The 23,792-nt window shown below is 48.0% G+C and overlaps 1 protein-coding gene across 1 annotated transcript in view; it reads left to right on the top strand.

The window, feature by feature from the left end:
* The first annotated feature begins 6,527 nt into the window (after nucleotides 1–6,527).
* The window catches only part of usp38 (ubiquitin specific peptidase 38), a 46,606-nt gene continuing 29,341 nt past the window's right edge, over nucleotides 6,528–23,792 (top strand). The window contains exons 1-3 of the mRNA XM_070872064.1: nucleotides 6,528–6,676; nucleotides 11,025–11,750; nucleotides 21,802–21,937. Coding sequence (XP_070728165.1) covers nucleotides 11,066–11,750; nucleotides 21,802–21,937 — 821 coding nt within the window. The 5' untranslated portion in view covers nucleotides 6,528–6,676; nucleotides 11,025–11,065. The remainder of the gene's footprint in view (nucleotides 6,677–11,024; nucleotides 11,751–21,801; nucleotides 21,938–23,792) is intronic.

Below are 23,792 nucleotides of genomic sequence, written 5' to 3'. Positions count from 1 at the left end.
AGAGTACAGTAGTTCTAACAGGGTGCTAAGACCCAGTAAGAAGTTACCAAAGTAGTTCAGGAGTCCTAGAAACAACCACAGCTCCGTCACGTTCTGGGGTCTTGGTGCGTTCTTGATTGCCTCCGTCTTCGAATCGGTGGGCCTGATGACGTCCGCCGCAATTCTTCTCCCCAGGATCTCCTCTTCAGGCGCCAGGAAAATGCACTTCGAGCATTTTAACCTGAGCCCCACATGATTAAGCCGACTAAGAACCTCCTCCAGGTTCTGCAGGTGCTCGATGGTGTCCCGACCTGTAAACAAGATGTCGTCCTGGAAGACCGCGGTGCACAGGACCAACTTCAGCAAGCTTTCTATGTTCCTCTGGAATATCGCCGCGGCTGATTGAATCCCAAACGGGCATCTGTTGTAAATGAAGAGTGTGTTGATGCAGGTGAGGCCCTTCGATGATTCTTCCAGCTCCTGAGTCATGTAGGCCGAGGTCAAGTCCAGCTTCGTGAACGTTTTTCCTCCCGCCAGCGTCGCAAATAGGTCGTCTGCTTTTGGTAGCGGGTATTGATCCTGCAGGGAGAAACGATTGATAGTTACTTTGTAATCACCACAGATTCTTCCTTGAGGACTGGAACAATCGGACTGGCCCACTCGTTGATCGGTGAAATTATGCCCTCTCGTTGCAGCCGGTCCAGCTCGATCTCCACCCTCTTTCTCCTCATGTACGGTACCGCTCTCGCCTTGTGATGGATGGGTCGTGCCCCCGGAATCAAGTGGATCTGCACTTTTGCTCCTTGGAACTTCCCAATACCCGGTTCGAACAGCGAGGGGAACTTGTTTAGGACCTGGGCACATGAAGTGCCATCGACAGATGAGCGCTTGGACGTCGTCCCAGTTCTGGCGTATCTTTCCCAGCCAGCTCCTGCCGAACAGCATGGGGCCATCAACCGGTACCATACAGAGTGGTAAATTGTGCACAGCTCCATCGTAGGAGACCTTTACGGTAGCACTGCCGATTACAGGAATCAGTTCCTTTGTGTACATTCTCAGTTTAGTACGAATGGGAGTCAGGACTGGCCTTGAGGCCTTGCTGCACCACAATTTATCGAAAGTCTTTTTGCTCGTTATGGACTGGCTCGCGCCCGTGTCAAACTCCATTGACACCGGGAGTCCATTTAATTCAACCTTCAGCATTATTAGGGGACACTTTGTGGTAAATGTGTGCCCCCCATATACCTCTGCCTCCTCAGTCTGAGGCTCTGGTTCGTCGTGATCCACCGTGGATCTGTCCTCCTCTGCAACATGGTGGTTTGCAGGATTAGCAGGATTTGCAGCTCGCCTGCACATACGTTGGAGGTGTCCCATTGTTCCATAGCCCTTGCAAACGTATCCTTTGAAGCGGAATGAATGGAATCGATGATCACCTCCGTAGCGCCAACAAGGTGTTAATGGCCTTGCATTCACCACCCTTGATGGTGGACTCTGAGACATCTGCGTACGTGCAGCTGCAAGCATGTGAGTCCTGCCCTGTACATTACGATTTGAAAACAACATTGCTTTGTTCACAGTACTTGCAGCAGCACTCGTGTGCTGAGAGATTTGTTTGATATTGTCACTGGTGGCGATGAACTGGGCTATCGCTATGGCCTTACTCAAGGTTGGGGTCTCTACAGTCAAAAGTTTGCGAAGTATTACTTCATGGCCAATGCCAAGTACAAAGAAGTCCCTGAGCATGTGCTCCAAGGTTCTGTGCTGGGGCCCCAGCTGTTTACATTGTACATTAATGATTTAGACAAGGGGATTAAATGTAGTATCTCCAAATTTGCGGATGACACTAAGTTGGGTGGCAGTGTGAGCTGCGAGGAGGATGCTATGAGGCTGCAGAGTGACTTGGATAGGTTAGGTGAGTGGGCAAATGCGTGGCAGATGAAGTATAATGTGGATAAATGTGAGGTTATCCACTTTGGTGGTAAAAACAGAGAGACAGACTATTATCTGAATGGTGACAGATTAGGAAGGGGGAAGGTTCAGCGAGACCTGGGTGTCATGGTACATCAGTCATTGAAGGTTGGCATGCAGGTACAGCAGGCGGTTAAGAAAGCAAATGGCATGTTGGCCTTCATAGCGAGGGGATTTGAGTACAGGGGCAGGGAGGTGTTGCTACTGTTGTATAGGGCCTTGGTGAGGCCACACCTGGAGTATTGTGTACAGTTTTGGTCTCCTAACTTGAGGAAGGACGTTCTTGCTATTGAGGGAGTGCAGCGAAGATTCACCAGACTGATTCCCGGGATGGTGGGACTGACCTATCAAGAAAGACTGGATCAACTGGGCTTGTATTCACTGGAGTTCAGAAGAGTGAGAGGGGACCTCATAGAAACGTTTAAAATTCTGATGGGTTTAGACAGGTTAGATGCAGGAAGAATGTTCCCAATGTTGGGGAAGTCCAGAACCAGGGGTCACAGTCTAAGGATAAGGGGTAAGCCATTTAGGACTGAGATGAGGAGAAACTTCTTCACCCAGAGAGTGGTGAACCTGTGGAATTCTCTACCACAGAAAGTAGTTGAGGCCAATTCACTAAATATATTCAAAAGGGAGTTAGATGAAGTCCTTACTACTCAGGGGATCAAGGGGTATGGCGAGAAAGCAGGAATGGGGTACTGAAGTTGAATGTTCAGCCATGAACTCATTGAATGGCAGTGCAGGCTAAAAGGGCTGAATGGCCTGCTCCTGCACCTATTTTCTATGTTTCTATGTTTCTAAATGTCCTTCAAATTTGCAATGTCCTGCAAGACGCCTTAGCTTGGCGACGTAGCTCACCATTTCATGGCCTTCAGACCGCTTGCACTTGCAGAACCGGTACCTCGCCATCAGAACGTTTTCCTTCAGGTTTAGATGCTCCCAGACCAGTGTGCACAAATCTCTGTGGGCTTCGCTGGAGCGAGCAGATTTTTCATGAGGCCATACGTTGATGCCCTGCAAACGGTGAGGAGGATCGCCCTTCGTTTGGCAGCATTTGCTTCTCCTTCCAGCTCGTTGGCCACGAAGTATTGGTCGAGTCGTTCCACGAAAGTTTCTCAATCATCTCCCTCCTAAGTGTTCTCCAGGATGCCCACGATTCTCTGCATTGTTGCGGTGGGGTTCGTTATCTGTATCTCGTCGGCAGTTATCGTGTCTTGAATAAGAAGACTGGGACGATTTTGTCGAGAGGCTTCAGCAAAGCTTCGTTATGAAAGAATGGCTGGGGGATGCAGCGGCCGACAAGCGAAGGGCTCATCTTTTGACCAGCTGTGGACCAAAGACTTACGCGCTCATGAAGGACTTACTAGCACCCGAAAAGCCGGCGGACAAAACCTTTGAAGAACTTAGCAAATTGATTGGAGAGCACCTCAAACCGGCGAGTAGCATACATATGGCCCGACACAGATTCTACACCCACCGACGTCGTGAAGGACAGAGCATACCGGACTTCGTAGCGGACCTCCGGCGTTTGGCCAGCCTCTGTAAGTTCACAGATGCCTGCAGAGGGGAGATGCTAAGGGACTTCTTTATCGAGGGCATCGGTCATGCGGGAATTTTCCGCAAATGAATTGAGACCAAGGATTTGACCTTGGAAGCGGCGGCGTTGATGGCTCAAACTTTCATGGCGGGGGAGGAAGAGATGAAAATAATATACGCGCGCAATTCTGCCTCTAACGCGGCGATGGATCAGGGAGTCAACATCATCAATGCGACTCAGAGCCAGGCAGGCAGGCAGGGGCAGTCCGACACTCCCCAGGCAGCAATAGACTCCAGAGTCAGACTTCAACAGAGACAATGGCAGGCTGAACGGACATTCATGCCATCACAGTGGACAATGCGGCCCAGGATGGGACCATTGACACCCACTAATGGGATACTTAAGAGCAGTCAAAGGGACAGTCAGCACGGAATGCCTGGCCATAGTCCCTTTGTTCCCACCAATGGAAACTTTAACTCATGCTGGAGGTGTGGGGGAAAACACTCAGCTAGATCTTGCAGAGTTCAACAGTTTGTCTGCAGGAACTGCAATCTCAGTGGACACTTAGCTCGAATGTGCAAGAATTCTGCAACCAGACTAATATATGAGGCGGATGGACCAGAAGAGGGTTCTTTGAGGCAGGATGATTTTTGGGGTAAATCGATGGACGTCGAGGTTCAGCGGGTCCATGTGTCGAATATTCACAGTTCATACACCAGAACGTCACCAATGATGATGAGGGTTTTATTAAACGGTATCCCTGTACTCATGGAGCTGGACACTGGGGCCAGCCAGTCATTCATCGGCATTCAGCAATTTGAGAAGCTATGGCCACTTAAAGCCAGTAGACACAAATTAGCACGTATTGGGACACAATTACGGACTTACACTAAATAAATAATTCCGGTGTTAGGCAGTGCAATGTTGGCTGTCACACAAAATGGGTTAGTGAATCGGCTGGCGCTCTGGATTGTCCCAGGCAATGGTCCCGCACTGTTGGGGAGGAGCTGGTTAGCCGAGATGAACTGGAAATGGGGGGATGTTCACGCAATGTCATTTGTGGAGTGAAGTTCGTGCTCACAAGTCCTACAACAATTCGATTCCCTATTTCCAACCTGGCGTCGGGACTTTCAAAGGCAGTAAAGTAGTGATACACATCACCCCAGAAATGCCTGGCCATAGTCCCTTTGTTCCCACCAATGGAAACTTTAACTCATGCTGTCGGACAATGGCATCAACCACGTCAGGACTGCGCCGTTCAAGCCAGCCTCCAATGGCCAGGCGGAACGTGCGGTCCAAATCATTAAGCAAGGTATGCTCAGAATTCAAGGACCCTCCCTACAATGCCGCCTATCGCGTCTCCTGCTGGCCTATAGAACCTGACCACACTCGCTCACAGGGGTCCCGCCCGCAGAGCTACTAATGAAACGGACACTCAAAACTCGGCTGTCCCTCATTCACCCAGTCCTGACCGACATAGTTGAGGGCAAGCGCAAGTCACAAAACGAGTGCCATGACCGGAATTCGAGGGGGAGATGTATAGAAATAAATGATCCTGTATTCGTCCTCAATCACGCCATGGGGCCCAAATGGCTTGAGGGCACTGTAATTGACAAAGAGGGGCATAGGGTCATCGTGGTAAAACTCAACAATGGTCAGATATGCCGTAAGCATCTGAACCAAGTAAAAAAAAGGTTCAGCATCGACACGGAGGAACCTGAAGAAGACCATGAGATGGAGCTCACAACACCGCCAGTGAACGAGCAACAAGAGCAATCGGAAGAATGCACAGTCCCTGCGGTCAGCCCGGACAGGTCGGAATCACCACAGGTGACAGACACTCATGTCAGTGTCCAACAACCAGAGCCCCAACTGCGGCGCTCCACGAGGGAGCGTAGACCACCTGAAAGACTAAACCTATGATCCCAATGAGACTTTGGGGGGGGGGGAGGGGGAGGTGATGTCATGTATGTAACCACAATGTAACACCACTGTATTACTGTATATACTCAACCTAGATGCACACCTTGACCACAAGGGGTGAACTTGTGGGAGACATTCCTTACCTGATCACACAGGTCTAAAAAGGGAGGTCCCATGCAGGGTCATAGTCTTTGGAGTCCTGTGAATAAAGAGTTAAGGTCACAGAGTGACCTTGTCCCCAGAGTGTGCCTCGTGTGGTTTCATGCTGTAGAGTACGGACTTTACAAATACCTGGAATGGTCTTCTGGATAGATCTGTAGATGCAAAAACTCTGGAGTCATTTAAGAGACAGTTAGATGCTGTGATGGGGAAACCCACAGGCTTCTGCAGAAGGATGAGCGAGTGGGCCAAATGGCCTCCTTCATATGTACTTATCTTTGTGATACTGGCCCCTGCAGCCCTTTACCGTGTTTGTGCTACACATTAAGTGATTATAATTACAAAAATTAAGATGTACTTTTTCAATGGGATGCACTAGTTTTGGTGATGGCATTACAATTGGCAACATAAGCAAATCCAACATGATGATCAATAGTGGCATTATTTACAACCACATAGATAGAAAGCGGTGTTTAATTTTCAGGGAAACGTATCAAAATAGGTTACAGTGCATTTAAAACCAGACATTGGCAGTGACTCCAAATAATTAACACTTGGCGGTTTGATTGTAACATTACAGACGTGAAAGATTAAAATTTCTGATGGTGACAAAATTACATGTGCTCAACGGATGCTAACTATATTCTCAACAGAATCGCATCGCCACTACTTGGGCAACTCTGCCGGAGGTATCCTAATATTTGCCTGGGCCGGAGGGAAATACGTGAAACTTGGAATCAATAATTCCCTCAGAAATGACACCGACGAAAATGTAAGATTCAGTGGAGGGAGGAGGGGGGGGGAATGTCTTCTTGCCCTTCTTTCTCTCATTCCCTTGGCCCCCCCCGGGTTCTCGTTCACAAATACGGCAGCGGCGTTTCGCCGACCAGCTAAAAGATGAAGCGGTGTGGGGCTTGCGCGGTGGTGTCGCGCTGACGTTGCTCCGCCAGTTGCCGGGGGGTTGTCTGTTTTGATGAACCGCGCTCAGTGGTCGGGCCGCTGGTATGAGCGGAGTGTTGCTGGGGACGGAGTGAGGGGAGTAGGAAGCAGCGCTTGGAAGGTTGTGCTGCGGGCGGAGAGCGAGCAGCGCGGCTGCCATGGTTTCCCCGGGTAAGGGTTCCTTTCTGAAAGGGTGAGGCGGCGCCGATCGAGCCGCGATTGTTCTGGCCTAAAGCCTCCACATACATGATTTTGCAGCACACTCACTGTGCCCTTATTTGCTTACTGTCAGGCTTGGTTTCTTTTTTAATGGTCGGTTATATGGTACGATTTCTCGTATTACAATCTGCTCCGAAGTTTTTTTTAAAGTCGTATTTTTTACGTTTATTTTTAATATTGGTAGTGTGTTAAGTATGCGGACAGAATTTGCAATGTCATGGTGTTGAGGTAGTATTCCGAGTTCAGCTCCGATCGCTGAAACTTGGAGGAGAACTTTTACTTGATTTTATTCTAACCTTTTTTACTTTTTTTTATTAAACCAACTGGAATATTAATCTGATTAGTTTAAGAATGCAGGGGAGGAACTTTGCCGTCTGAAAGAAGCAGTAAAAATGCTGATCACTTTAACTTCCTGTAACATCAGATCGAATCCATGTTTCGAGCAACATATTTTTCAATCCTCCAGTCTGCGACTAGAAACTTTTTTTTATGCCTCGAAAGCCATTTTGTTTGCCTAACTTCTAGTTGTTGTCTTGTACAAAGAGGACCAGTTCAGGTTAACTAGTATAAACATTTCCAGTTGTGTTGCTTTTTACTGACCAGGATTTCGCTTTCAGCAGCAATGCCCTGTGGTTTTAAGTTAAGATCTGTTTTAAACCTGGTTCATTTTGAATAGCTGACTGGTAGTTGAATATGAATTTTTATTCTTTGAAAACTTGATTATTCTTTGACAACATTAAAATAAAATCTTACGCCATATTTTCTATAATATCTGTGTGGTCAATGACATAAACTAGAAATTTAGTGAGAACTAGAACGGGGAATGTAAATTTTTAAAATATATTTTTACTACACTTTCCTCCTCTCTTGAAGACGGTGCCTTACAATTCCACAGGCATCAGCAGCCTTTTGGTACTTCACCTAAACAATCATTTTCATGTATGAGCTTAGATGGAGTGTTGGTAAGCAATTCAACTGGGGGAAGCATTACAGTTAAGATCAATTCTGTGCTTATCTAAAATCCACATGTGCTCTTTGCAGCATTTATGATAGTGATCATAAGTGGAAACCTTTCTAGTTTTAAGAAAAATAAATCTCCTTCCTTCCTAACTGGGCCTAATTATTCTTGCGTCCCACCACTACCCCAGCTGAGATTAACTACCTAACTCAACACATATCAGGGATCATCCTAGTGTGAAGAATTCAGTACTACACCACCATGCAAAGCACCTCTTGGAGTCTTTTCTTCCTTTCAAGTTTCTTCAGTGTTTAACAGTTAGTAATTTCACAATTCAAATTTTCTTACTTGTGTGACTTTCCAGCTTAGTGGTTTCAACATTTTCTGTAGTGTGAACCTTCTGCAGATGATTATACACAACCTGTCTGTCCTAACTTATGAAACACAGTGGCAGCTACCCAAAGGAAAACAACAACTTGCATTAATATAGCACTTTTAAACTATTAAAATGTCCCAAGATGCTTCACAGGAGCGTTGTCAAACAAAATGTGACCCAGACCCACAGAAGGAGATATTAGGACACGTGACCAAAAGCTTGGTCAAAGAGTTAGGTTTTAAGTGTCTTAAAAGGAGAAAGAGGTAGCGAGGTTTAGGGAGGAAATTCCAGAGCTTAGAGTTGAGGCAACTGAAGGCATGACCACCAATAAAATACGCATGAGGCCAGTGAGCACAGGGGCAATGGGTGAATGGGGTTTGGTGAGAGTTGGGATACAAGCAGCAGAGTTTTGGATGTCATTACAGAAGATGTCTTTTCTGTTCGTGTACAGCAACAAACATCAAGAAATGTCAAACACAATCTGAACTTTAATGACAGACAGAAATTTTGCACTTTCAAGATCTGGATATTCCAGATTGAAAACCTGTGATTACCGGAAGATCTGCCGAAATAGACAGATTAGAGTTTTGGTTCCAAATTGCTGTCTGCCAATGTATGTAATGAAACTGCATGTTTGCCTACTCAACATCTGCAATCAGCAGTGGGTATGGCTCCGCCACCATCAAGTGTCTGAATATTGCATTGATTTGCAGTAAAAGATCCATGCATAATGCTATGGTACTGAAGGTTGAAAACTATTGATTTATCTTGGATATCAACAGTTTGACTTGCTTTAAAATCTTAAGTCTGAGGTGACTAGGTTATCATATACTTTGAGCAATAAAATGGCAGAGTGGTTACGTGTAACTCCATTAGTATAGAGACACCTAAGCATCTACCAGCCTCAATTGATTTTAAGGAAGCTGTGCTCTATTCCATCCTGTACACTACACCAGGGCCCCCTTGTGTTCCATGCCTGGGCTTTTTGTTGATTGTTTTTCTTCTATTGTACATCAACCCACTGCTCCAAATTCAAGTTCTGCATTCCTCAAGCAAGTACCTCAGTCCATGAGCATTATTGTGGGAGATATATATTTATAATCTTAGTCTGGATTACAGTCTTCAATTTGGCAGAATCAAAGATTTTAAAAATATTTCATAATGTGTCTATTGATGACTTTAAACGCTTGACTTTAGTGTTTTGAAGTTTCAGGACATTTTGATTGAGTATATAAAATGTTGATGCAGTTACTGAAGTGTTGTCATTGAATATTAAAAGTAGTCAAAGCTTTTGAACACTTGGTGTTACACCCTGATGGTGTGCATTATGATTCAGAGGGAAACCATACTCAAATTCAAGCGCCTGAAAGCATGAGGAGCAAAGCAAATAATGTAGATCATACCAAAGAGTAAAATTAACAGTGTGCTGCAACTAGATTTTGCACATTTACTCACTTCTCTTGGTATGTGATGACATTGGGTCATCATCATAGGCAGTCCCTTGGAATCGAGGAAGACTTGCTTCCATTCCTGAAGTGAGTTCTTTGGTGGTCCAATATGAGAACCACAGACTCTGTCACAGGTGGGACAGATGGTCATTGAGGGAAGGGGTGGGTGGGACTGGTTTGCTGTACGCTCTTTCCGCTGCCTGCGCTTGAATTCTGCATGCTTTTGGCGTTGAGACTCGAGGTGCTCAACGCCCTCTCAGATGCACTTCCTCCACTTAGGGCGGTCTTGGACCAGGGACTCCCAGGTGTCAGTGGGGATGTCTGATTTTATCAGGGAGGCTTTGAGGGTGTCCTTGTAGCGTTTCCGCTGCCCACCTTTGGCTCGTTTGCTGTGAAGGAGCTCTGAGTAGAGCACTTGCTTTGGGAGTCTCCTGTCTGGCGAGTGAACTATGTGGCCTGCCCAGCGGAGCTGATCGAGTGTGGTCAGTGCTTCAATGCTGGGGATGTTGGCCTGAATGAGGATGCTGATGTTGGTGCGCCTGTCCTCGCAGGGGATTTGTAGGATCTTGCGGAGACATCGTTGGTGATATTTCTCCAGCAACTTGAGGTGTCTTCTGTACATGGTCCATGTCTCTGAGCCATACAGGAGGGCGGGTATTACTACAGCCCTGTAGACCATGAGCTTGGTGGCAGTTTTGAGGGCCTGGTCTTCAAACACTCTTTTCCTCAGGCGGCCGAAGGCTGCACTGGCGCACTGGAGGCGGTGTTGGATCTCGTCGTCGATGCCTGCTCTTGTTGATAGGAGGCTCCCGAGATATGGGAAGTTGTCCACGGTGTCCAGGGCCGCGGCGTGAATCTTGATGACTGGGGGGCAGTGCTGCGCGGCGAGGACAGGCTGGTGGAGGACCTTTGTCTTACGGATGTTTAGCGTAAGGCCCATGCTTTCGTACGCCTCAGTAAATACAGCGACTACGTCGGGTATGGTAGTAAACAACACACTATCACAAACATGGTTTCACTTTTGATCCTTACAATAAATTCCTGAGCTCAGTTAAGCCAACCCATTTTAGAAGGATGCCTATCCATTTTAAAAGGCAAATCTGTACACCTTTTAAAAACTATTTTTGCAGTGCCTTTTATTGTGCTGAAGTAGATCATTTGCATGATATTTACTGTGAGTTACTTGAACCTTTCTAAACTTTTGTTTCCAAAGTTCAGTCAAGGAATACTGCCACATCCTAATCTCATGGTGGCATGTAATCAGCTCCTTGGATACGATATACTTTTCATTTGGTCAAGGATGAGGATGTCTGCTTTTTTACGGCTTGGATGTGATTGACTTTATTTCACGTGGTTTTCTGACTCTTCTAGGAAAGCAGCAGCTCCAGAGCAGGGTTGGGGGGAAGGATTTCTTCATTCTTTTGCATTTTCTTTGAGATTTAAAGAAACTTTTTTTATCAAACTGTAATTGGGAAAATATTATTTGCGTTTTGACTTTTATGTTTCTTTCTCTCTTAGGATCTGATTACCTGTGGTGTAACACTGCGGTGTAGTAATCCATGATGGATAAGATACTAGAAGCCCTCATCACTTCTGCGCACCCCCTACCCGTGAAGAAGGGGATTGTGAAGAAAGTGGTCGATGCAGCTGAGAACTCAGTTGACAGGGAGCAGTGCAAGGCGATGTTTGATCTAACTACACGGTTAATTTTAATTGGGGAAGACAGTTTCCAGAAACAAGTGGGTCATCAGGTACTTGATGCCTATGCCAGATACCATCGTTGTGAATTTGAAGAGTTCTTTAACAAGGGCTTTATCCTAAACCTTCTGCAACAAGGTTATGGATCATTAGATAAGAAAGATATTGCCATCATTGACTATATCCACATGGGACTAAAACTTATAATGAGCTGCCCTTCTGTGCTTGAAATCTTTGGCTTCATGCACACTGAGGTATTGCGATTAGTTTGTGAGAGACCAGAGCCTTTGCTGTGTGCTAGGTTAAGTGAGTTGTTGTCTGACTTTGTGCACTGCATCCCAAGGGGTAAATCAGCGGTGCTGTTTTGCCAGCAGCTAGTAAGGACTATAAGTCAGTTCCAGTGCAATGCAACGCAGGAGGAAGAGATTCGTGGGTTTATTTCTCAGGTGAACAAAGTAAGCAATTTGCTGCAAAGCATTTGGAAAGCTGAGCCTGGTGCACTTCTGCCTTCTCTACAAGAGGTATTCGTAATAATCTCTGCTACAGGTAATGAACACATCAAATGAGTTTTAAAAATGTAAATAGTTATTTTTGTAGATTTAACTCCACAATTGCTTTTTAATGGTTTTCAGAGGAGATTTTGCCATTCTCCCATTTTCTGTTCACCTATCCTGTAGATATAGACAAAGAATCAATCTTTGTGTCAGCAAGCTGATCAACTATTTACAGCACCAAAATCAAGTCTTATCTTGTTCTGTAAGGGGTTTTCACAGGGTTGTTGTTGTGCCTTGGGTGTCTCTCTCTGGGCTTCTGCCCTCACAGCTTATGCCTGGCCTGTGAGGTACCCTGAGTGCTGCAAGAGCACCCCTGGAGAGACTGTGTCCACAGCTTATGAAGGGGGTTTTGAGACTCGTGCGTCCCCACAGCTTATGCCTAGCCTGTGAAGCACCTGTGAGTGTCAAACACTCCTAACCCCTTCTTCCCTAGCCTGTGACACACAGTTGAGCATTTTCGAGGCACTCCTAGCTTCCCTTACACGGTTCTGACATAAGACTCACGATCAGGAGATGTAATACAATAGAACTGAGACAAGGTGATTCCAAGAGGAACTTTAGGCTTCCAATTTATTTGGCAAGGTGTAACTCAACAAACAGCAATACACCAACAAAACAATCCCCCTAAATCCCACTAAACGGACACAACGAAAATCTTTACACCAGTTTAGCAGTACAATGCCCAACCTCCCACCTTTCCTGGCCTAACTGAGTTGGGAGTTCTGGGGACCAGAGGTTATACTCACTACTGTGCCTTCCGCAGTCTGGTGGTTTGTTTCTTCTATCTTTGGTGTCTTCGGACACTGGTTTTCCTTCAGTGTCGAGAGGCCTGTGGTTGTGGTTGTTGAATCACGAGGGCAGGGAAAATCATCACTCCTCTATCTTCACTACGTCAGAAACCCCTTTTTTATAGCCAGATTATCCAGTCCGCCTCTCCTGCTGAAGTCGATTCTTCTCATTGGTGGACTTTTGATTTTGAAAAATGCAGCAGTTTGAGGTTTTTAGGTTTTTTTTCCACTGATCTTAACCTACTCAAGGTTTGAGTGGGTGTTGATTGCATTGGCCTCCTGTAGCCATTGTGCTAGTCTGGCCTGAGCCAGATATTTCTATGCCTGATGAAAAAGGTGTTGGAATATGTATGTGGCATTGTTTAAATGCTCATGTTTTCAAGGGGCAAGTTTCGAGGGTATACAGTTCCCAGACAATTTGATTAGTTCCAATGTCCAAACTGGCCCTTTTGATATTGACTCCACCCCTTTTCTTGCAGACCTTTAAAAAAAATCCCAAATTCGATTAAAGTTCATAGTTTCTTCCATGTGCACTTTAGGATTTCAAACTTTCTGGTAGATAGTTCCAAATTAAATTCCCTTTCCTATGAGTCCAAATACTGGGGGGGGAGGGTCTCCATTTGTGTCCCAAAGTTTTCCTTCCATCGGTTTCAATTCACAGCACAGACTGATCCCACAGCCCTTTTCCTTCTGGGTAAAATGAGGGGGTTTTCGTCCTCCCCTACATAATCCCCCATCTGACACAGTCAGACACCACTCGAGTGTGTCAAAGTTCAGGGTGGTGAGAAAACCCTAGGTCTCCCAAATTGCCCAACTTTCCCCAGTTTAACTCTAAACTGATCCCGTCGATATATATCGTAATTCCTTTTAACGCGGTACTAAACACAGAAATCCAACAGGTTACAATACACGACAGCAACATACATATATGTACTTAAGGTTACAGCAGTAATTGTACATTGAGTCTCATTTCGGTCTCAAACGTAAAACAAAGAAACCTGCCCTGCAAACTCCCCAGGAGCCATGTATGAAAACGCAGTCATCCCTGGAAATAACAAAACCGCCTAAGTGTCGCGGTCAAGCTTTGTTTACACACCTTGAGTGTTTAGCAACGGCTCTCCTGGCTGTGTAGTAGCCTGAGGAACTGCGTTCTTTTTCTTTTTCTCCTGAGCTTACAGCTTGTAACTAGCAGATAAGCTACAATCAGGAGTTGGCCGATTACTAAGGCATGCGATCCCACCCGGATCCATGCAGGTATGTCTGCCCGTATTCCCAAATCCCACCATGCTGGGGGTTTAATCTGGTAGAATTTCAGTTTTCTGCTCCATGGTGTAAAAATGTTTTTGAGACAAATCCACTGCCTGGAGGAGGGCTGTAAGTTTCTCAGGTAATGGGGCAATGGGATAGCCAAACTGGGCGACATATTGTTGTAGATGGCTGAGGTTGTTTTGTACCATGAGGTGAATCATGGAAGGTTCAGGGATGGGTGTGATTCTGGTGTGTGCCACTTGAACCTCTGCCCTGGGTTTAAAGCAAAAGCTGCTGTACGGAATTGGACACTACCTTCCCGGTCCGTGTTCATACCGTTGGGCACTTGTGGTGACACAATATGTCCCACCGCCTACATATGCTACCTGTGGAGGCATGTGGTTAGGGGCCATTACCTCCATTGTGCAATTGATAGGCTCTGCCCCAGCAGTGCTGAACCCGCATTGTGGCCTTGCAAAAGCGTTCAAGTGCTGGGGGCACAGGATTACCTGTGCTCCCCTGCTCCGACAACCCAAGAGGTCTGTACCTGTCACAGTGTGCTCCCATATTGTGACATAAGGTGGGACCTCTTGGAATCCAACATGCACCCCTCCACGAATGACTCCCACATTCTCCACTCGGTACAGGGGTGCTGGTCGTGGGGACGCCCCCATCACGGGCATCCTGACCACCACACCCATGATGGTATGATTTGACTTTCCACAGTCCACCGGTACCGGGTAGGCTTCCGATGCTACACGAAGTTGGCAAAGACTCAAAACATTATCGTAAGTGCTGCTAAGTGCTGGTTGCTGATCCAGGAGGGGACCTGTCCCTGTCTCAGATCCTCGAGGTTACTCCGTCCCTTTCCCAGCAACCAGGCCCCATAGAGCACGCACACCTCATTTTGGGCAGCTTGATCGGAGGCGTTTCTATCCTCCCGAATCAAGGCGTTTACAGCCCTGGCCTGCGCCTCCAATTGAGAGATAATCTCCTTTAAGTGAACTGTCATTGCCACCTCTTCGTGGAGCGCGGATCCCACTACGGTATTCTCGTCCCCCAGGACTTTGCGCAGCTGATTCTTTAACCCATTTATCTGGAGGGCCAGCTGCATGTTATCCAAACTGTTTATGGCGGACGCCCCGGTGTTAAACCCCGTAAGAATGTCATTTAAAGTGCCACGCTTCTGCCTGCCCGGTTCGGCCCTATCCCACTGTTTATACAAGTCTGTCACTTTGACATCCCCGAAGTCCAGTTCATAGAACTTCCGGAACATCTCCCGCAGCAGAGCCTGGTATAACAGCTCGGTTTCCCGGGGACACCACGTAGGTAGGCGGACTTCTGTCAGATTTAGCACCACTGATGCCACTGCGTAGTGTACCCCCTGATAAAATAGTTTCTCGGTAGGGACCAACACTAAACCATTCCCCGGCCCCCTGGTTGTTGTCGGGCACTCGTGTGGGACGGTGGGCTTGGCCATGGGTGGGGGCTTCCTTTCCCGAACTACAAGTTCAGTGGCATTTACTGGTACCCGGGGATTAGGGATCACACACGCCTCCCCGCTGCAATCCCATACCACCCCATCCCCGACATCCTGCCACCACCTATAAAAAGCAATGGAGACCCCCTCTGAACACACGCGAGTGGATCCCCACATACACAAATAAATTCCTTGGTCGTACGCCCACCATTTCTCCCAGCACACCGTTACCCCGCCGGATGACCCCATGATGGTTCGGTAGGTATCATTATCCAGACGTTCCCAGTCCGAGTGTCGGTCTCCCATTTCCCTCTTGAGCTTTCTGAGCCACCACCACCGTCCCAGAGGTATGTCCCCTTGGCATTTTAGGCATACCTTCCTGCCTTCTGTCACTCTCACTCTGGAAGTGGCCACAGTGATCTCCGGGCAGGGGATGGAGGCCTCTCCGTAGGTAAAGTCCTTATGGTTGGAGTACTTGGTGGAGTTCGATCCTAACCACCCAGGCCATTTCCCCTCATGGGAGTAGGTGACCCGGCCATCCGCCGCCGGAGTCCCTTCTCCTGTGGTCACTGTCGGCTCTCTGCCCCCGGAGCATCCGAAAACTAGGGAGTCCTCGGTGTCCCCTCGGTGCCCGGTGCAGATCCTTAGCGATACCAGCATCACTAACGTCCAGTAGGGAGGTGTTGACATCTGAAAGGCAAGAAGAACATGGCCTTGCCTTGAGAGACCTCTCCAGGCTCGGCCCGCGTAACATGTTCCAAACACAAAAATGCTGTACCCAACCGTCACTGCCTTACCTAAACACATATACTCACAACACAAAGTAACAAAACAGGAAGGGAAAATATATACACCGCCACCCGTCTCCGGGTGGCCAGGCTATATCCTGTCACTGTACAGGCGTCGTCGACCACTTGGCTGACCGTACCCTGGGGACCAGGATGTCCTCTGCTGAGGGGCTCGTATGGTCCCCCTTAATGAGTCTTGTGCTGCCCTCCAAGGCCGTCCCGAGCCCCGGATAATCGGTGGGAGACCCTTGCTAGTGCAACAGAGCACCCTCCCTGTTGTCTTTCGCCGTATCAGTCTGGGGCGGGAGGCCAAGTAAACAGGGGACCACGGCGCCCTGGGCTGTGGCACTCTGTTACTCCTCCTTACTGTCAGTGCAGAGTCCCACGTTATGGGCTGCAATGCTATCTCCTCCACCTCTTGGGCTAGCCCCAGCTGATCCACCATGGGAGGTTCAGCTTCGCCTTGAACCTTGCTAATGGTAGAGCCTTTCTCCCTACTTCTGTTAGTGGGCTGGGAACCTCTACCCAGTGGTGGGATAGCCTTACAGGAGCAATGAACCAGCCCCGGCTGTAGAGCTTCAGGGCCCGCTGCCTCCTCCGGAGCCTCCAAATCCACTGGGGCCTGTTCTTCCCCCAGTGCCTGATTCCCTTCCCTTGCTCGTCCCCTCTGTTTTTTACCTCTTTTGGGGTCAAACAATTTACACTGATTAATGTGATACCACTTCACCCGGCGAGGCAGTCGAACCGCATAGACCATAGGGCTAGCCTTGTCGACTATGCTGTATGGTCCCATATATAATGCTTCAAAAACCCCGACCCGAGCATAGTTCCTCACCATGACCTGGTCCCCTATCTCCCATTCGTGGTGTTTGCTGGGTTCTAGCAGCAATCGGTTACTCTGATGCTGTCTGCCCATGTTACTAGCAGCCTGCCAGTGAATCTGTTTCAGGTGTTCAAACAGGTTCCTGACAAACCGGTCCCGGTTCACCTCTCGGAGCTGCCCTTCGGTGAGAACCGGCGCCAACACATGCACTGGGATTCTCATGATCCGGCCCGTCATCAGCTCATGGGGTGAGTAGCCTGTGCTCTTTGACTGACTGGCCCGGATTCCCATGAGGACCAACGGTAATACCTCCACCCACTTGTTCGGTGAGTCTCCCGTCTCCTTGCGCAGCCTTTCCTTTAGGGTCCGGTTCAGGCGTTCTACGGTGCCTGAGGACTGAGGGTTGTAGGCGACATGCCGTTTGGCTCTTATCCCCAGCACCTTTAGGGTGGCCTGCATCACCTGGCCGGTGACGTGGCTTCCTCGGTCGGACTCCACGATTTGAGGTAGACCCCACCGAGAGAACACCTCCCTCACCAGGATTTTTGCAGTCCCCACCGCGGTAGCTGTTCGGCAAGGGAAGGCTTCCACCCACTTGGAAAACACATCCACCAGGACGAGGCAGTATTTATAACCTCCCTGGGCGGCCGGTAGGGGTCTGATGTAGTCGATCTGGATCGACTGCCATGGTCCCTCTACCCGCCTGACGTGTCCCATAGACACCTTCCTTTTCTGAGGGTCTGGATTGTTTGCAGCGCAAACCAGACAGCCCGCACAGAAGTTGCGGACGTCTTCCCGGAGGTCTGGCCACCACCCTGCCTTTTCTACCCGTTGCCAGGTAGATTCCGGCCCAGGGTGTCCCGCACCTGGACCCTCATGGGCCAGCTGAAGGAATTCCCTCCGGTGTTGTGGCGGCACTACCCATTTGTCCCCTTTAAACAACATGCCTTCCCGCACAGCAATATCTACAGCACTGTATGGGCCCTCTGCCTTTTCCCCCCTTTTGATAGCAGCCAAGGCAGCCTTCAGGATCGGATCCTGCATCTGGACTACTTTAAGGTCCGGGGCCGCAGCCGCCCCTACGCTCCCTTGTGTCCCTGGCTTGCTTCTTGCTGCTGCTATCCTGCCTGCCTCATATGGGTCCCATGGGCGACCTGTGCGAGCACCTTCCCTTGCCAGCAGGTCTGCCTGCTGGTTACCTTCCCCCCGTGGCTCAGTTTTGGAGTGGGCCTTTACCTTATGGATATATACATCCCCGGTTTCTCCCACTGCAGCCACGATCTTTTCTAGCAGGGGTTTGGTCACAAGGGGCTTCCCATCCGCAGAGGTGTACCCCCGGCGTGACCAAATCGCCAGATACTCTGTACATGAATTGCAAGTGAACATGCTGTCCGAGCAAATCGTGTATGGGGTAGGGAATTCCTCGGGGTGTGTGACCACATACATCACCGCCGAGTGTTCCGCCTGCTGGGCTCTCAGGGTGCATGGGAGTTTAAGAGCCAAGGCAATTCCTGCCTTGGGATCCCAAACTCCGCAGCCCGTGAGTCTTGTACCCGCGGACACTGAACTGGAGCTATCAACGTAGATCTCGCGGCCTGTGGGGTGTATCCCTGCCCGAAATCCAAAGTTAATGTCCCATACTCCCTCCACAGAGCATCGATGCGGCTGCCCTGGATAGATTAAATTTGCTGCGAGCCTGGGCTCGCAGAGGCCCTTGACCTTTAAAGTCATTTGGGAGAGGAGGAGGGTCCAGCGAGTGATTCTAGCACTGCTCACTGTCCCGTCCTTAATCCTCCCGTCCAACAGCATCTGCGTCGGGGTATGATGGGTGAGGAGTGTAATGGGGGATATTCCGGTAAAGATCTGAGCTCTCTTTACTGCCCAGTGGGTGGCAAGCAAGTGCCTCTCACAATTGGAGTATCCCTTTTCTACCTCCGTGAGGACCCTGGAAGAGTGCACCACTGGTCTCAGCTGACCGTTTCGCCCCTGGAGCAACACTGCACTTAAGCTGTCACCACTGGCTGCCACCTCCAGGAAGAATTCCTCCCCCCCCATCAATTGCCCCTAGGGCTGGTGCTACCTGCAGGTCTCTCTTAAGACGGACAAATGCTGCCTCACAGCCCTCGTCCCATTCCCACTCGACCCCCTTCTGTAGGAGTCTGAGCAGAGGGGCGGCAGTGGCTGCATAGTCCTCGATGAAGTCCCTACAGTAGCCAGTGATTCCCAGGAAAGACCTTACCCCCGACACATCCCTAGGGACAGGGAGTTCCTGCACAGCCTTTCTTCTAGCCTCATCAATGGCCCTTTCTCCTGCCCTTATCGTCAGGCCCAGGAATTTTACCTCTCCTAGACCTATCTGGGCTTTCTTGGGGTTAACTTTAAAACCCCCTTCCTTCAGTAAGACCAGCAGTTCGGCCAGCAGTGGACCGTGTTCCTCACTGCTGTCTGTGAACAACAACAGGTCGTCCACATACTGGACCAGCTGGTGTGGCTGGCTGAAGCCTTTTAAGCAGTTCGCCATGCATTGGTGAAAGATGCTGGGACTATTATGAAAGCCCTGTGGGAGGCAACTCCATGTATACTGCTGTTCCCGGAAGGTGAAGGCAAACTTGTACTGGTCTTCCCTCCGTACAGGGATAGACCAGAACCCGTTGGATATGTCCAACACTGTGAACATGGTTGCGGATGCAGGGATTTCCCCTATCAGATCCGCAACCGCCGCTACTGTGGGGGCACAAGCTGGGATGTTTTTATTGAGCACCCTATAATCCACCGTAGCCCTCCAAGAATTGTCCGGTTTCCTAACCGGCCAAAGCGGGGAGTTGACATGGGTGGCTATGGGTCTCAAAACACCCTGCTCTACAAGCGAGCTTAAAGCTGTCTCCAAGTCTGCTTCTGCCTCTCGGGGAAAGCCATACTGCTTTTGCGGGCGGGACATGGGATCCCCATCTATTCGAACCTCCACTCCTGTGACTCTCCCACAGTCGTGTTTATGGGTGGCGAATGCTGCAAGATTTGCTTGCACATAGGCCCGGTACTCGGCCGGGATGTTACAGACCAGAACCTCCAGGTCGTAACCCCCTTTTGGCTTCATTGTACACAGAGTCCCTTTTCCCTGTTTCTTATCAATAACCATGACTTCTCCCTCTGCTCCCGTGCCCACTGTGTCCCATAGACAGTGATTCCTCAAGTTTACTAGGATCTGGCGAGCGATGATAAAATCAGCCCCCAAAATCCCTTTTCCCACCTGCTCCCAGTTCATTAGGACGCACTTCCATTGTGTTTGGAGTGCTCCTAAACGAACCGCGAGCGAGACTGAGAAACCCAGCCTTCTCATTACCTGTGAACCCAACTAGTTGATACGGCACCCCGTTTGATAGAGGTGAGGTTGCGGGGTCCTCCGAATGGACTATCGTGCTGGAAGCACCAGTGTCCAAAAGGTAGGTACCCAATACACCCTCAACCTCCATCTTGACCCAGGGTCGTCCCCAGGGGTCGTATTCTAGTGGGCACAGGTATGCAGGCTGGGTCTGGGCTAGTCACGGCCTCTGTACTGGCAGGGTTGCTGGTGCTTCCCTGCCCGTTGCTGTGGCTACCTTCCCAGTCCCCTCCAGCGCTGTCCTCACTGCAGCTACTATCTCATCAAGGGATGGTGAGGAGCTCCCTCCACTTCCCCCACTCTGGGCGGCTCCTAAAGAACTTCTCCCCCCATATCTCTTTACTGGGCTCCTGCAATCCCTTTTAAAATGCCCAGCTTTCCCGCACCCGTAGCACACTCCCTCCTTATCAGACGAGCGGCCACCCTCCTGGTGCCATTCCCCTTTGGGAATCGAGTTGGGTTTTACTTCATTTACCTGACCTTTGGAGGTTTTCTCCTCCTCCCCTCCTCCATTCCGTTGGACCAGTGCCAGTTGCCTGACCACTGCTTCCTCGGTGAGGTTGGGGTCCCGGGAATCGAACCACAGTTCTGCCCTGGCCTCGAGCCGGGGCAAGCAGTTTGCCACCAGCATCCTCAGCCAGCGGCCAGTCTGTACCGCGGAAAGATTCGCACTTGTGTGTTCTGGCAAGCATCCACACTTGTGTGTTCTGGCAGGGAATTTTCATCAACAGTTGAGATTTGGGCTCACTTTCTCTTCTCGTGCCCCCAACCCAGAGGTAGTGAAGCCAGTTGGAGCACCACTGTCGTTACCCTGGCTGAAAGTAGCTAACTCTACTCTCTGGGGATCAAACCTGAGACCTTGCTGCTCTGTATAGCTCAGTTCCACATCCAGCAATTGACTTGTTTTTAAAAAAAACTTTAATTCTTGTCACTAGCTATTGTTTATTTTATTATGTTTCTCCGTCTTTTAAACAAGTTTTTATTAAGCCATCGCTCCACAAACTATTCTCTGACTTGGAGCAGGTCTGCCAGTCCAGATTTGTGTGTTTTTTGTTTGACAACTCTAAAGTGAGAGGCAAAATTTTAACACCAATACTCCCCCCGCTGCCCCCCTCTAAAGCTCTCTGTGTCCAGGGGTTGGCTTGTTGAGGTGCCGATCAAACCACCACCCTCTTACGTGGGGGGTTTCCCTCGCAGCTACCTTCTCGACTGGGCTCAAATAAATTGAACCATCCAAACATAAATGAATAGCAATAAAGTTCATATATTTCAAAAGTGCCTGTTATTTATATGTTCCTTCCCCTTTAAGAATGAGTGACGTTTTAGAATTCTTAATTTATCTGTCTATTGATCATATTTTGTTATCAAATTCTCAATTCTCTCTTGTATATTGTATATACTATCCAACTCTGATGTGTGTCTGTTATTGAATGCTTTCTGGTTGCTGTTATGTCTCGGGATTAAGTTGCGATACAAGTTCGACACTGAATAGTTTTGCCGAACTAATAAAAAAGCCCTGTATCTGTTTGCTTTACAGATTCCATATTTGAACCATCTATTGCCCTCGCAAGTCTTGTTCAGCACATCCCATTACAAATGATTACAGTTCTCATTCGGAGCCTGATCACAGATCAAAACGTTAAGGATGCCAGCATGACTTGTGCTCTCTGCAGGTAAAGAAGGAACTTGCGTTTGTGTAGCACCTGTCACATCCTTAGGATGTCTGAGCATTTCTGATCTAGTGGATTACTTGTTGAATTATAGTCGCTCTCGTTATGTGAGCAGATGTGGCCACCTGTTTTTGGAGCTACTGTTTAAAGCTCATAATCAGCATGATGATTAAAAATGAAGGGTAGCACAACTCAAGGGGGAAAAATTGAGTCTTATTATGAGAAGGTGGTTTTTGTAATTGCCCATGTGTATGAATGGTGGGGGGAATCCAGAACATGGGGACACAATTTTAAAATTAGAGCCAGGCCATTCAGGTGTGAAATCAGCAAGCACTTTTTCCACATAAAGGATAGTGGAATGGTCTCCCCCAAAATACTGTGAATGCTAAGTCAATTTATCTTTTCAAGACTGAGATAGACAGAGTTTTATTAGGTATGGGCATCGTAATAATGGAACAAAGGTCGGTAAATGGAGTTGAGGTACAGGTCAACCATCATGTAATTGTAATAGGCTTGAGGGGCTGAATGGCCTCCTCCTGTTCCTATGACTTGAAGCTATCTCTTGGTATAAGATTTGGATGCAAAATAAGAGAGAATGCAGTAGGCCCTCGCTGTATTGCCTTCGCATATATAGGAGTATTGGCTATCATATGTTAAAAGGGAAACCACATAAGCCACTTTTTGTTGAAATATGTTTCATTCTATACTTTCCAAGACCAGCATCCAAAGAAAGTCTTAAGGGCTAGAATGTCCTAACAACCCGCCAGCACCCAGTTGCCGCCCAAAAGACCGCTGAGATTTCCAAGGTTATCGCCGGCGAAAACGTCCCCTTAAAAAAAAAAAGGGAAAAATCCGCCCAGCGAAAAAAATGGGCGTTGTACCTCGATTCTCGGCGAAAAAGTGGAATTTAGGGTCGATTGGGCAGTTCTTAAAGAAAATGGGCGATAATTTAAAAATTCACTAAAAATTTACCCCGAGGCTGCGGGCTGGGCCTAGGAGAAGAAAAACACTAAATCTTTTTTCAAAAAACAGAATATAAAAAAAACATAACATTCTCAGGACCCTTTTAACTTAAATCACCACAACACAATTTTAAAATAATGAGTAAAAAAAACAATTACTAACCTTTTTCTTACAGAGCTACTCACCTACCGCCCAGCTCCGCTGATTCTCGTGGGCATTTAAAAAAAATACTTGCCTACGGGTCACCGCTGAGCCAAATATCACGCCATGATGATCTGAGGACAATGCACGCTGGCGGTCCGCTCCCCAGCGGTACCTCGAAACCGCCAGCGTGACTCAGCTGGGCAATTTTTAGCCGATCTGGTTATCGCCCAAAATGGCAAATACTGCCGAGAACCGGGCGGTGAGCCACTGCAATTTATAGCCCAAATTCTTTCGGTAGAATAGTACTTCTGCTGAGGATCTAAGGAAATTAGATTCTTTACTAGCTTCCTCTTTTAAAATGTAAACATTTTTGAAGGCATTTATATAATTAAATGTAACTGGGTAGAATTTGTGCCCGAAATTGTGCCCAAAATGCATTTGAAATTATGCTGGTTAGGATACCAAAAAAGTTTCCACAAAAATTAATTTGCATGATTACAAACATAAAATCTTCAATGAACCAGTACAATCAGGCAGCGTAATAGAACGTAATTGTTTATTTTTTCTTTCCATAAAAAGTATTCCTAGATGTATTTAAAAGTGGTTTTATTAATACAACTGAAAATGGGTTTACAACCAAAAATAAGCATTTCTAATAAGGGTGACCAGTCCTCCACCTGTGAGTAACCTGATTTAAAATCACCTAAAATGACTTTATAAAAAATACTCAACTGAACCATTTTATTGGTGT

This window comes from Pristiophorus japonicus, chromosome 2 (assembly GCF_044704955.1).
Source record: "Pristiophorus japonicus isolate sPriJap1 chromosome 2, sPriJap1.hap1, whole genome shotgun sequence".
NCBI lineage: Eukaryota > Metazoa > Chordata > Chondrichthyes > Pristiophoridae > Pristiophorus > Pristiophorus japonicus.
Note: the sequence above shows the minus strand (reverse complement) of the source record. Positions and strands in the feature narration are given on the sequence as shown.